The 15877-nt window shown below is 37.4% G+C and overlaps 1 protein-coding gene across 1 annotated transcript; it reads right to left on the bottom strand.

Annotated features, from left to right (window-relative positions):
* Nucleotides 1-4248: 4248 nt before the first annotated feature.
* On the bottom strand, nucleotides 4249-7981 carry LOC130135956 (12-oxophytodienoate reductase 2-like). The gene is made up of 5 exons (XM_056305866.1): nucleotides 7764-7981; nucleotides 6437-6577; nucleotides 6205-6335; nucleotides 5539-5715; nucleotides 4249-5023 (listed from the first exon to the last, which is right to left on the bottom strand). The coding sequence occupies exons 1-5, from the start codon at nucleotides 7835-7837 to the stop codon at nucleotides 4431-4433; spliced, it is 1116 nt and encodes a 371-aa protein (XP_056161841.1). The 5' UTR covers nucleotides 7838-7981; the 3' UTR covers nucleotides 4249-4430.
* Nucleotides 7982-15877: the final 7896 nt, after the last annotated feature.

Raw genomic sequence — 15877 nt, 5'->3', positions numbered from 1 at the left:
CTCTATAGTGCTTCAAAGGGGTTAATTACCAAAAAAGTTATAGACCTCTTGTACTTATATCAATTCAATCATAAACCTTTCAATTTGGTCAATCTAGTCTTAAACCTTTAAACAATTTGCCAATTGAGTCATTCTAGCTAATTTTAATCGAAAAACGGTAACGTGAAGTTGGACAATTTTTGTAATTATTTAAAAAAATTAGCTTTTTTGTAATTTTTTCTTTCTTTATTTTCCTTTCATTTTGCCAAGCGAGGCTTGCTGGCCTTTGCTAGATCTCGGTGAGGGCCGCCTCGCCTGCTACTAACAGGGCTGTGAAGGCCCTCTCCCAAACTAGCGAGGGCCTTCACACCCACGCCCGCAGCCGATGAGGCCACGATGGCCTTACCCAGGGCCTTCGCAGCACTACCCAGATCTGGCTAGGGCCTTCATGCCCTCGCCCGGGCAAGGCCTTCACAATAGGCGAGGGCCTTGGCCAACCACAATGAAAAAAAAAAGAAAAATATAAAATTAAATAAAGATTAAAAAATTACAAAAAATGTCCACGTCAGCACCGGTCGTGTCACGTAGAACGACCGGCGTCCACATCAGCGATTTCTGACCAAAATTGACCGTAACGACTCAATTGGTTGACAAAGGTTTATGACTAAATTGAACTAAAAAGATACATTTGCTAAATTGAAATGTTTGAGACTGAGTTGGTACAAATACATTATGGGTTAATGACCTTTTTGGGTTATTTTCCCTACTTTAAAGTTTGTCCCAAAAGGGTTATCCTTTGAAATGTAATGGCCAAACTCCACTTGAATTGCACAGAATGACCCGAATAATAACTCTTAACTGGATGATTTGAAATAGTTTAGAATTGGAATTATGATTATAAATCTATAACAACTCAAACTTCTCAATATTACATTCAACTCATTAATAGGAGCAATACTCCGATTCTACGGCATAACCAATTGCCCCGTTGATTTTAAGGTTAAGATAGGATGTCGTAGCCCTCAATCGATTTGAAATTATAAAACAAACTGTTTATACACTAGATTTAATAATTGAGGCTCCGTTTCTTTCGCGAAAAATAAATAATTTGAAAAATATTTTCCTAAAAATAATCGCTTATATCGCTTGAAATAATTGATCAATAGAAAATGTTTTTGTTATCGATAACAATTTATGTATATTAATTTTCATGAACGATGAAAATATTTTTTGTTTATTTATTTTTATAAGTGATACAAGCTATCTTTTTTTAGAAAAATATTTTCTAAATCATTCATTTTTTCCGCAAAATAAACGTAGCTTATGATTCGTCACGTCTTACCAAGCTATAGGATGCTTTGAAAAAATCTAATCCGTCATCGAAAGATGTCCAGTCTCACATTAGCGAGAACGATGCTCTCATTACGATTCCAGCATTCATACTTTGATGTTATTCTTATTGAAAAGAAGAAAAATAATAACAAGATTGATCGATTATTATAATATATATGAGTGGAATGTGATTAGCCTCCGCATTTGCCTTTACATTTAACATAAGAAACGTCCAATCACCTGACAGATAAATTAGATTATGGTTATCCAAGAGGCACACAAAGAAAAAAGGGTATGCTGTCCCCGGATAATTTAACACACCAGATGCTCAAAGTAAAGTAATTAACCAATATTAGACCCATCATTAGAACAGCCAATCAAATCCAAGAGATTCCCTTGTGGGGCTATTCGCTTTATTCATGTGATTCCTTAAAGAGGAGGGTTCACACCCGATCATGTTTTTCTTTTCCTTTTTCTTCCCTTTACTTTTTTTTTTAATTTACTAAGCTGACATATTTGAATATTATCTTGTTTACACCAAAAATATCGGGTTGTCGACATGAGTAAACACATGCTTGACACATGAGCATGAAGAGTCATGTGAATATCGTTACACATGACGTCTTGTCGACGACTATAGTGACTAGCGGTCGATACCAATGTACATCCGTGGTACATATTCGGTTGTTGATATACGACGACAAGTAGATAGTAGCTGTTGATATAGATAGGCAAATAGCAAAATGCCAGTAAAATCATTCGAAAGCACAAAAACATACGGGTATAGTTGCTAGTGCAAGATGAAACAATTGGAAAACATTAGAATGAACGTCTGGGATTCGCTAGAAGGGGCATAGAAGCATAAAACAAAGCGGATGGATCTGAAGAGGAATGGGCATGTATGCCTGGAGGGAACAGTTATCATTTGAAAATGAGATAGTGAGACATGTCATGGAGTGGCAAGATCGTGTGGCAGTTATTGTTGAGCAATTATCAGCCATCATTCAAGGATAAACATATGGGACGGCTTACAGGGAACAATCATCATTTTAAAATAAGATCATGAGACATGTCATGGGGCGGCAAGATCTTGAGGCTGAGTTATCAATGAGCAGTTATCAACCATCATTCAAGAACAAGCATGTGGGACGGTGGTGGGATCGTGATATAGCTAGTGCAAAGAAACAACCATTCAAAAAAGTGGCATTAGGCGCTAGATTTTGAAGCCGAGAGGCGCAGAAGAAACCGCTTGAAACCACCTTAAAGCAACTATCGTTATATAATTATAAATACCACCAGTCGTCTACTGAAAAGCTTCCCGCACAAATTAAACAAACTTATCATTATCTTTACTTTCTTGCCCTATACTTTACTTTCTTTACTTGTAGCATTCAGATTCGCATCGTTGATTAAATTCTGGCATGTATCTCTATCCTGGCCGCCCGGGTGCTGCGTTATCGTTTAAATTCTAGCGTTGTCACGTTGTCAAGCTTTGTTGTCAATTAAATTCCAACAGGATTTGTCACCGTTTGGTTCGTTTGTACCGATTGCACTTTCCAAGTTTAGTCGTCAATTAAATTCCAGAAAGGCTTGTGCTTGTATAATTCTGTTTGGAATAAAGCTGTCGAGTATTGTATTTTCCTGGATTTTTCCTATCCCGAATCACCACAGGACCCGATCTCCTTCAATTCAAAGCCTAAGAACTATTTTCGGTGAAAGGTATTTCGTCACCGGAGCAACTCCGGTGAAACAAATCTAATATAAGATTAGACAACGCTCCTCGTCGATGCACTTTATAAAAATGTTCATTGTTGTCTTTGAACTTGAAATAATTGAAAGACAATATTGAATATTTTCATATAGTCTGGGGACTACATTGACCAGATACCAGAAGTCTGAGACTACATTGAACGAGTTAAGAGTTCATGGACAACATTGCACATTAGAATAAAGTTCAGTGATAATATTGAACAAATAAAAAATTTAGGGACCATATTGCACATTATGCTAAAATTCACGGATCATTTGTGTCATTATCCCTATCTAATACAAGATTAGACAATGCTCCTCGTCGATGCATAAATTGATCTCCTTAGGGCTAGTCAACGATTGAGATAACTTAATGTGTAGATCCACCAGTCACTTGTTCGTGAATTACTCGAACTTGGTTTGATTACTATCAAGTTAAAATCTTAGAAGATGACACGGCATCTTTTTCGCAGTTGCACTATCGACAATGTCTTCCGACAATCGAATGTAAATTCAAAAAAAGAAGAAGATATTTCTCGAGTCTAGCTTGGAAACATTCTGAATGTGAAGTACACTTTTGCAAATACAATTTCGTTTGAATAAATGCCAATGAAAATTTGTGTGTGCAATTGGGCAATTTTCCTTTGATCTTTCAATTGGTCAATTTAGCAAATTGTTTGCACTTACTTGCTAAAGGGTTTGCGGATGTAATATATGGCAATTGGCTAGCAAGCCCAAATGAAATTAGTGGGTCGATTGGGAAGAGAATGATCCAGCAACTCCAAGGTCTCAATGCTGTTGTCATTGATTCAACTTCAATTCTTGTTTCTGTTCATCGCGGATGAGCTTCATCATCTCACCAGGCACACGCCATCCCTTTGTGTATTTGTCTTCATTTCATGTTTTGAGTTTTCTTTTAAGACTTAACACTCCGCCATCATCTGATGACCCTTGTACGACACCGCTGTACGTTTATCGCGGTTGTCTTTGAACATGTTGTACAATATTGGGAAACGTTTCCGATTGTATGATCGCGACTCGATCCCGTGCTTCTCGGAGCGGATTTTTCCAAATTGGGAACTTTTAAACTACCTATCTCTTAGCTCGGTGGTGCTCAACCGTGCAGTAAAGGAACTTAGGACGACGATCACATTCTCATGCAATCCATCAAAACGAACAGATGCCAAATTATTCCAAATCAAGCAATTCATTGATCAGCTCGTGGCCCGTCATTGTATCAAGACATACAAATTTTCTATACGTATCAATGCAACAGAGCTACAAGGGCAAGAAAATTCTCACCAGCATACATAAAAGTAGGCAAGAATCAACGATGAGCTATTTTATTCCAAGTCATGTCCGGCAGTGACTTAAGCCGTGTCCTCTAGGAATGGATAATCGGAGTACCCAATCACCGGGTCCGATGTGTAGAACGTCTCTCTATTATACTTATTCAGAGCTGCGTCCAACTCAAACCTCTTAGGCAAATCCGGATTGGCCAAGAATAAACGGCCGTAAGCAACGAGATCAGCACGGTTCTCGGCCACAGCACCGTTTCCATCTTCCCGGGTATAACCTCCGGCTGCAATGAAAGTTCCCTTGAACAAGTTCCTCATTGGGACGAGACTGTGCGGACATTGGCTTATTTTGCCCGCGGTCTCCATTCTCGGCTCAACCATGTGGCAGTAAAGGATCCCATACTTATTTAATTGTTCGGCCATGTAGTTTCCTAGTGCTTTGGGGTTCGAGTCTCCTGCTTCCGAGTAGGTTGCAAAAGGGGAAAGCCTGATCCCGACTCTATCCGCGCCTATTTCATTAACAATGGCCTCAACGATCTCGAGAGCGAAACGACACCGATTCTCCAGAGAACCTCCATACTGGTCCGTTCTGTCGTTTACCTGGTCTTTCATGAATTGTTCTATTAAGTAGCCATGAGCACCGTGTATTTCAACACCGTCAAAACCTATGTCGTGCATGCAAAATAGGCATCAGTGAGTTAGTATCATAAAGCAAGAGTTGGTATTTAATGGAAGCTTATATGATCAGACGTATGGGGCAGCAATCACACACTTCTTAAATTGTTAGGCACCAAAATGTAGATTCTAAAGCCAAACTCAACAATACAATACGTAAAACTGATGTGAAAAATTTTCCGCTAGTATTTCTACATAGTTTCCTTTTTGTCGTTACCAGCTACTTCATTTTTTCGCCACCTAGAGAAACATTAAGTGATTTATTGTCATACTTTTGAACTTCTCTTGTGCCATTATATTCAAATCTGCTGGGGCTTTAGATATATGGAGATCATTGTCATGTGATTAAAACTTTCTTCGGTCTCTTATACAGCCTTTTCTTTTTCATGGCCTTACTCTTACACAGGTTCAGATGACAAAAACCACACCGTAATAACCAAACTCATCGTAGTAAAGCTCCCATTATTGACTTAAAAAAAAAAACAGAAAACGGAAAAGGATATACCAGCTTCCATTGCATTCCTTGCAGCAAGTCTAAAGTCATTGACAATGTTTGGAATTTCATCAGTCCTTAGTCGCCTTGGAGGCGTGAACTGAGCAACATCAAAGCCATTACTTCGAAGTTGAGGAGTCAATGGCTTGTCAGAGGATGAGATTGGAGCTTGCCCATTTGGCTGAAAACCTGCAGAGAAAATACAGATGCAATAAATAGAGAGATCATGCTAATTGCCACTTAGAAAAAAATTCCTGTTCCAGTATTATATACTGGCTTCATCTCATCTAGTCATTTTCTTTCAAGGAAAATCATCTATCCATCCAGAAGAATTCGACCTACATCACTTCTAAAACTGATAAGACTTGATATGTCATAAAAACTCATAGCCCCCATTCATTTTCACGAAGATGCACATAAAACCAGCAACAAAGCTCAAGCAGACAACATATCGTTTGCACAAAAGTATTGTCAGCAGGACTATGGAAACTTTTTTCTCCTCATTGTGTATAGACGTCATCACTTATCTTGCATGTCTAAAAGTTCTAAGCAGGGGTTCAAACTATTTCAGTTGAAAATCACAGCCAATTTGCATCAAGTTGAAAATCAAATTGAGCATTTCTTTGGCGCCAATTATTTAAAAACAATATTTATATAGGAAATGGAACACAAACAGACCTGCATTTGAGACCCTCCCCACATGCCAGATCTGACAAAAGAAGATACCACCTTTGGCATGAACAGCATCTACAATGGGTTTCCAAGCCTCGACTTGCTCTTTTGTCCATATGCCAGGTGTATCTGGATACCTAAAGAAACAGGTGCAGGAAGTTAAACTCGAGCTTGGGGAAGAAAGCTGAACCTCACATGCTTGGCAAAGTCTATTGGCTGTACAAGTGAGATTGATTACCCTTGTGCAGTGTCAGAGACTCCTGTGGCTTCGGCAATGAGAAGGCCACCTTTAGAGGTTCTCTGGGAATAGTACAATATGGCGTGTGGCTGAGGAACATTCTTGTAAGATCTTTGTCTGGTCAAGGGTGCTAGAACAACTCTGAAAATACAAGTACCGCAAAGGCAGTTTATTAGATGATCTGTTTCTGCTTGAACTTTGGAATAGCTTCAAATAAAAAAAAACATTAGATCCTTTGGCTATTCTAACAAATCAACAATGGTTTGCTAACCGTTTGCGCTACCAATAAAGCAACACCACTGAAGCACCTGCACTCAGTCATTATAGTTGGGGTATAACAACTCCCACTTATTGCCGAAAGCTTAGCAATTTGACGACTAGCTCTGTTTCAGCATGTCAAACCATTTAACAGTCCAAAGCAATGACCTTTCAGTTCGAGGGATGGTCCAGCATATTCTAGGGCCCTAATGTTTAGCACATTCAGGCATGCTGCCTAAGAGTCGGGGTTCAAACCCCATCGCCGGAAAAGCAAAAGAATACAGGACTGAGAGATTTAAGCACTAAGATGAAAAAGCAAGTCGCTCTCTATAGTATAACAAAATGGCTTCAGATAGTGTACAGGGAGTAAAGGGAAAAGGCGCTCTATGAAAACCAAAATTACAAGGACAACTATAAGAGAGTAAGATAAACTCAAAAAGGGTTTGGCAAGGCATGCGGCAACCAATCTTTCCATGTACTATGTATGAAAATAAAACCCGATTGACATACTAGAGTAAGGCTTGATCAGAGAAGCATATGGGTTCAATATCACCCGTTACTACAGTAAATGCAGCCTATGCGCTAGGAAAGAATGAAGCAGCGGAATCATAAGCAAGTAAAACGACAGATAAATTGATCCATCATTCTCACACCCAGTCTAAGAGGAAAAATTACAAAAATGATTTACTTGCAGCATCAACAACATTCATTCAAACATTTAGGAGCTGTATGCTCATTTGATCACTGAAATGCATGCTCAAGTTACCTTGAATTTCCAAGTCTCTGTGACAGAGAATACATTTCATGTTGAACTTGTTCTAGCTGTCAAGAATTAGAACCTTGACAGCTAGAAAAATCACAATTTGAAACACCCCGTCAACTTCCCAGAACAACGTCCAATGTAAAGATCAAATGTTGACACGCCATGACAACAACAAAGCTTTCCCACTTAATGGGAAAGATCAATCAACTGAACTCCAACTGAGTAAAACAGTAGATGGCATGAAGAGCAAGCACGAAACAAGATCGAACATGAAAGAGAAATTTTCAAGAACAAGAAGATGGGAACCTGTGGGAAAGATCGAATCTTCCCATTTTGTAGGGAGTGAGGAGAGGAGGGGTGGGGATTTCCTGGGCAGACATGTTGTGGGTGTTGCTGAATCTCTCTCTCTCTCTCTCTGTCGGTCGTGTCGTGAAGATGGTGTTCCTGAGCTTTGAGCTTCCGCTTTTTCCCTCGACTAAAGAAGTTACGGTCGCAAATTGAGAGAATCAGCCTGTCATTTGGACCCTTTTTATAGGAACACCGCACCATGAAAGCATCCACGAAGAAGGTCCGTCCGCTCCCACTTTTGAGAGAGAGAGTCTGCATTCATTGACTGGTTTAATTCAATTTCGTCTCGAAGACAGTGCCAAGATTACGTGAGCAGGTTGTCGTGAAGGCTCGAAGTGAAGTCGTGACCAGACCGGTCCAAAATGGAGGGTGATTTGGTTTAAAATAACGTCCCAACTCGCCGACCGGCCAGAATTATCGCTGACTAAAGTAAAGGCAATTTTATCCAAAATTTGCAGCTGGGTGAAAATGGACAAAATATTCTGTGGTTCGTGATCATTATATCATTTATTTTTTCACTTTAGGACGTGAATTCAAACGTCACTTTAGGGCATTTATTCTTCTTCTTTTTTCCTTTTTTGATCGGAAGATGTAACGACGTGGTTCGATGAGAGCATTATCATGATAGGCGATCTCTTAAAAAAATGTCTATTCGTATGTTGAAAGACAACATGAGATTCGATGTCGGCTAGATCAAAACGGAGGAAATCTCGAACTCATTTTTTTTTTTTTTTTGATAATCGAGTTGTCCGTGCGGCCGCGAGCTAGGGCTGAAATCGGTGGTAATGCCCGACTAGTCCTCGAGGGGCTAGCGTTAGGATCCACGCACGACCCCACTTAAATCACCGATGGGCGAGTTTTGAACCCAAGACCATTATCATGATAGGCGATCTCTTAAAAAAATACCTATTCGTATGTCGAAAGACAAAACACGAGATTCGATGTCAAATAGGTCAAAGCAGGGAAAATCTCGAACTCGTTAAATCTTGATGATATCACAAAAAGGGCATTAATTCAAACTTGGAACATTATTGACCCATCTTTTATGGTAAAAAAGGGTACGAATGGAAAAAGTTCACAATTTCATCGGCAAGGAAACAAATTCGAAACGGAAGCCTCCCTCTTTTTATATTGAAAATATCAAGATTATCATATACAACTTTGTTGCGATGGTTCTTAGTAGTACAATATATAGATATATAAATGGGTAAAAGCCACAAAAAACCCCAAACTATATTTACCGTGATACATTTATCCAAAAAAAAATTCTGTGACATCAAAAATCTCAAATCTATACCTGTGTGACACATTTACCTTCCGTCTATCAATGGGAACCGTTAAAAATCTGCCTAGATGGACTCTAGAAAGCAAATAGTATTGACATGGCGTCCACTTAACTTAAGTGAAATAAAAACGATATTATTTTGATCGAAATGTCACATAGGTACAAGTTTGGGGTTTTTGATATTACAAAAAAAATGGGTTAATACCACGAAAAAATCTAAAACTGATACACTTGTGATAAATTTACTCTCCGTTAGTTTTCGTTAAATTGGATTAATACCACGAAAAACCAAAAGCTCAGGCACCTGTAAATGACGGAGGAGGGTATAACTACAAAACTAGTATACCCATCATCACCACATGTCATCCAACTGAGCAATTTAACTGTAAATTTAATCGAAATTAATAGAAGATATTAAATTTGTCACAAGTGTACAAGTTTGAGATTTTTTGTGGTCAAAAAGTTGGTTCAGGATAAATTTATCATAGATATACCAGTTATGGATTTTTCGTGATATTAACCCAAAAAATTTTAGGATAAATATGTCACGGTGGGTATAATTTGCAATTTTTTGTGGCTTTTTCTCTATATAAAGCTATATGATGATGATGATGATAATGATGATGATGACATCTAAAAATGGACAGGCGAGCAGACAATTGACGATCTGGATGGCACGCATGTCCAGATTCGGACTAAAAGGAACAACGTGAGGGAGACAAACCACAGAACCTGGGCAGCCGGCCAATAGCGCTTCCTGTATTCAACATAATTCGAACATGTCTTTTCAGCCTCAGCTCGTTTATGTAGAAGAAGAAAGTCATCAACTTCGAGCTGCACTTGGATTTCTTACTTCTGTTTTTCTTTTTTTCTTTTTCGGTGTCGTTCAGGAAAATATCAGAAACTGCGAATTACATACTTTTAGACTTTTAATACACTGGCGTTGGACTTTGTTATTGCTGAAATTAACGCCCTTAATCATTACTGCTTCTAATCAAGTAATTTCTCGGGTAGCTCTTATTTATTCAGACAATTATAGAAAGAAATGAGCACTAAATCAGGGTCCAATGTACATTCATGACTTGTCCTATATATAGGATCAAACTTAAGTGTTTCTAAATTGAAAGGTTAAGGACTGAATTGGCATCCGTACAATAAGTTTAGCACTTTTTTCGATAATTCTCGTCAAATACATACACATATAAGAAAATAATCACGTATCTTTTGTCGGTAACTTCAAAGAATTTGTCTCCTTTTTTTTATAGGGTTAATACAACAAAAAACCCCAAACTGGTACACCTGTGACAATTTTACTATAAACTAATTTTTTTACCATCAAAAACCTCAAATTGGTACATCTATGACAATTTTACCTTGTGTTAGTTTCCGTTAAATTTTACTGTTAAATTGCTTTGTTAAAGACACCCGGTAATTGATGAATATACCAGTTTTGGATTTTACCCTCCATTTATCACACGTGTACCAGTTTGTGATTTTTTTTTGCATTAATCCAATCAAATGGAAACTAACGGAGGGTAAATTTGTCACAAATGTACCAGTTTGGGGGTTTTTTGTGGTCAAAAAATTATTTTTGGGTAAAATTATCACAAGTGTACCAATTTGAGGTTTTTGGTAGTCAAAAAATTAATTTTAAGTAAATTTATCACAGGTGTACCAGTTTGGAATTTTTCGTGGTATTAACCTTTTCCTATGTATCCTCGATTGTTGGATACAACAAGGGTTGAGGCAGCTAAGAGCCCGTTTGGTAACGTGCCAAATAGTGAAAATTTCTGTTCTTTTGTTCTCAGAATCAGTTTGGAAACAGAAATCCGTTTGTTAAAATTTTTATGCCCGGGCACAATTTTGCAAAAAAGAAGGTCCCGGAATCAGTTTTGGAACAGAATCAAGAAGCAAAAAAAAGTAGCTTCTTGATTCTGGAATAATTTTTCTTGAATTGACTCTTCTTGGTTTTCTTCTTTCTTTTTTATTTGTTCTTCATCTTCTTCTCGGCCCGCCGCCGGCGACCGGCCACCAGCCAGGGACGGCGAGGTCGACCTTGCCGAGATCTAAGGCGAGGTTAAGCCTCACTCAACCAAGGCGAGGCCGACCTCGTTGTCGCCACCTTCCCCGCAAAACCCGTCCCGCTGTTGTCGCTAATGCATGCTACTTTCGGAGTTGATAAGAAACTCTCCCAGATAACGGGTACAGTCAGTTAATCGGGAGAAATGAATGAAATTTTTCTTTCGAAAAAAAACCGTTTAAAGGACGGATCCATCAGTTTGGATAAATTAGAGATGTTCGCTCGACAGGATTGAATCGAGCCTCTATGTTTCGCAAAAAATAAATAATTTTTAAAAATAATTTCATATATAACCCACAACAATAAATGAATGAAAATGTTTTCATCGTTCACAAAAATCTTTAAATATAAATTGTTATCGATAATGAAAACATTATTTATTGATTAAGTGATTATTTTTAGAAAAATGTTTTCCAATTCATTCATTTTTCGCGAGACAAACGAAGCCTAACGTCGGCCTAACTTTTTACTCAAGAGATTTTGATCTATGTGGATCCAATCAAGTTTAATAATATATGTTGGTCGATCAAAAATTACACAGTAAAGAGTTACGTCTCTCCCTTTACACATATACATCAGAACACATGAAACACAATGCACATTTGGATTCCGTTTGTTTCACAGAAAATAATTGATTTGGAAATCATTTTTCTATAAGCAATCGCTTATATCGCTTACAAAAATAAATAAATAAAAAATATTTTTATTGTCCACAAAATAAATGGAGTCTTAGTGTTTTCCTAACTATTTTTTTTTTCAATCGGTGTGTCGCGGTAATATAGTGAATAGCTTCATCACATGAACACAAGGGTGCAATACATTAAAAAAATAATTGAATCAACCAAATAGCTCTATCAACCCTTTGGGAAAGCGAAGGGCAAAAGAGAAACAGAAGGAACTATTGGGAAAATCAAGTGGGGGATCTTGATATGTGATATACAGGTGAAATTATCCAATCAGTCCTCAACCTATTGTACGGATGTCAATTCAGTTCTAAACTTTTGTGCGAAATTTCAATTCAGTCCTTCCCGCCAATTTACATAGGAAATCGCCAATATGACAGTGCAACACGTAGGATGGCCGGCGATAATTGAACTGCCATGTTAGCAATTTCTGACAAAAATTGGTCAAAAGGACTATATTAAAATTTTGTGCAAAAGTTTAGGACTAAATCGACAAAATTGAAAAGTTTATGACTGAATTGGCAACTATACAATAGGACTCAATATGATTGGTTTATCTTCCCGATAAAGATGCGTCATTGTAAATGACTAGCTACAACGAACAATTTTTTCCCATTGGAATTTAACCAAATGATCTTCTGTTCTTTGTATCTGTTAAAGCAAACGGTAAATAAAATGAGATGAGGGGATGAATCAATCCAAGCATCTTGAAAAACACACATTTCGACAAAGCATGCTTTTGGCAACTAAAATTATGCTGTCGGAACAACCCTAGCTACTTAATTTTACTTACTCTCTAAGCTAGCCTAGTCTGTCCAAAACTGGAGCTTTTGAGACATCAAAACTTACCTTTTCTATAGGAAATTTCACTAATAACATAAGAGAAGTCATTAAGTTTCGATGGTAAATCAATACAAACCTTTTTTTTTTTAGGGTTAATATCACGAAAAATCCCAAACTAGTACATTTGTAACAAATTTACTTCAAATTAATTTTTTGACAACAAAAAACCTCAAACTGGTATATTTGTGACAAATTTACCCTCTGTTAGTTTCCGTTAAATTGGATTAATACCATAAAAAATCACAAATTGGTACCTATGTGACAAACGGAAGGTAAAACCCAAAATCGGTACATCCGTTAACTGCCGCGTGTAAATTTAACAAAGTAATTTGACAGTAAAATTTAACGGAAACTAACGGAGGGTAAATTTGTCACAAATGTACCAGTTTATGGGTTTTGGTGGTCAAAAAATTAGTTTTGAGTAAATTTATCATAGGTGTACCAATTTGTGATTTTTTGTGGTCAAAAAATTAGTTTTTGGTAAATTTATCACGAATGTACCAATTTGGGATTTTTCATGGTATTAATCCTTTTTTTCTGAAATGGAAAGTTAATAAACATGTTGGAAAATGCTCAATATAAGAGTTGTTGGGTAAGAACCGTATGAGGGAGTTATTGATATATGATAAGTTAAAAAGGATTCTTTTTTCTCTATAGTGCTTCAAAGGGTTAATTACCAAAAAAGTTATAAACCTCTTGCACTTATATCAATTCAATCATAAACCTTTCAATTTGATCAATCTAGTCTTAAACCTTTAAACAATTTGCCAATTGAGTCATTCTAGCTAATTTTAATCGAAAAACGCTAACGTGACGTTGGACAATTTTTGTAATTATTTTAAAAAATTATCTTTTTTGTTATTTTTTCTTTCTTTATTTTCCTTTCATTTTGGCCAGCGAGGCTTGCTGGCCTTTGCTAGATCTCGATGAGGGCTGCCTTGCCCGCTGCTGACAGGGCTATGAAGGCCCTCTCCCAAACTAGCGAGGGCCTTCACACCCACACCCGCAGCCGATGAGGCCACGATGGCCTTGCCCAGGGCCTTCACAGCACTACCCAGATCTAGCTAGGGCCTTCATGCCCTCGCCCGGGCAAGGCCTTCACGACAGGCGAGGGCCCTCACCAACCACAATGAAAAAAAAAGAAAAATATGAAATTAAATAAAGATTAAAAAATTACAAAAAATGTCCACGTCAGCACCGGTCGTGTCACGTAGAACGACCGGCGTCCACATCAGCTATTTCTGACCAAAATTGGCCGTAACGACTCAATTGGTTGATAAAGGTTTATGACTAAATTGAACTAGAAAGATAAATTTGCTAAATTGAAATGTTTGGGACTGAGTTGGTACAAATATAGTATGGGTTAATGACCTTTTTGGGTTATTTTCCCTGCTCTAAAGTTTGTCCCAAAAGGGTTATCCTTTGAAATGTAATGGCCAAACTCCACTTGAATTGCACAGAATGACCCGAATAATAACTCTTAACTGGATGATTTGAAATAGTTTAGAATTGGAATTATGATTATAAATCTATAACAACTCAAACTTATCAATATTACATTCAACTCATTAATAGGAGCAATACTCCGATTCTACGGCATAACCAATTGCCCTGCTGATTTTAAGATTAAGATAGGATGTCGTAGCCTTCGATCGATTTGAACTTATAAAAAAAACTGTTTATACACTAGATTTAATAACTGAGGTTCCGTTTCTTTCGCGAAAAATAAATAATTTGAAAAATATTTTCCTAAAAATAATCGTTTATATCGCTTGAAATAATTGATCAATAGAAAATGTTTTTGTTATCGATAACAATTTATGTATATTCATTTTCATAGACGATGAAAATATTTTTTGTTTATTTATTTTTATAAGTGATACAAGCTAACTTTTTTTAGAAAAATATTTTTTAAATCATTCTTTTTTCCGCAAAATAAACGTAGCTTATGATTCATCACGTCTTACCAAGCTATAGGATGCTTCGAAAAAATCTAATCCGTCATCGAAAGATGTCCTGTCTCACATTAGCGAGAACGATGCTCTCATTACGATTCCAGCATTCATACTTTGATATTATTCTTATTGAAAAGAAGAAAAATAATAACAAGATTGATCGATTATTATAATATATATGAGTGGAATGTGATTAGCCTCCGCATTTGCCTTTACATTTAACATAAGAAACGTCCAATCACCTGACAGATAAATTAGATTATGGTTAACCAAGAAGCACACAAAGAAAAAAGGGTATGCTGTCCCCGGATAATTTAACACACCAGATGCTCAAAGTAAGGTAATTAACCAATATTAGACCCATCATTAGAACAGCCAATCAAATCCAAGAGATTCCCTTGTGGGGCTATTCGCTTTATTCATGTGATTCCTTAAAGAGGAGGGTTCACACCCGATCATGTTTTTTTTTTCCTTTTTCTTCCCTTTACTTTCTTTTTTTTTTTTAATTTACTAAGCTGACATATTTGAATATTATCTTGTTTACACCAAAAATATCGGGTTGTCGACATGAGTAAACACATGCTTGACACATGAGCATGAAGAGTCATGTGAATATCGTTACACATGACGTCTTGTCGACGACTATAGAGACTAGCGGTCGATACCGATGTACATCCGTGGTACATATTCGGTTGTTGATATACGACAACGAGTAGATAGTAGCTGTTGATATAGATAGGCAAATAGCAAAATGCCAGTAAAATCATTCGAAAGCACAAAAAACATAAGGGTATAGTTGCTAGTGCAAGATGAAACAATTGGAAAACATTAGAATGAACGTCTGGGATTCGCTAGAAGGGGCATAGAAGCATAAAACAAAGCGGATGGATCTGAAGAGGAATGGGCATGTATGCCTGGAGGGAACAGTTATCATTTGAAAATGAGATAGTGAGACATGTCATGGAGTGGCAAGATCGTGTGGCAGTTATTGTTGAGCCATTATCAGCCATCATTCAAGGATAAACATATGGGACGGCCTACAGGGAACAATCATCATTTGAAAATAAGATCACGAGACATGTCATGGGGCGGTAAGATCTTGAGGCTGAGTTATCAATGAGCAGTTATCAACCATCATTCAAGAACAAGCATGTGGGACGGTGGTGGGATCGTGATATAGCTAGTGCAAAGAAACAACCATTCGAAAAAGTGGCATTAGGCGCTAG

Source organism: Syzygium oleosum, unplaced genomic scaffold, assembly GCF_021117445.2.
Source record: "Syzygium oleosum isolate NSW1041296 unplaced genomic scaffold, Sole_v2.1 Sole_v2.02, whole genome shotgun sequence".
NCBI classification, from domain to species: domain Eukaryota; kingdom Viridiplantae; phylum Streptophyta; class Magnoliopsida; order Myrtales; family Myrtaceae; genus Syzygium; species Syzygium oleosum.
Note: the sequence above shows the minus strand (reverse complement) of the source record. Positions and strands in the feature narration are given on the sequence as shown.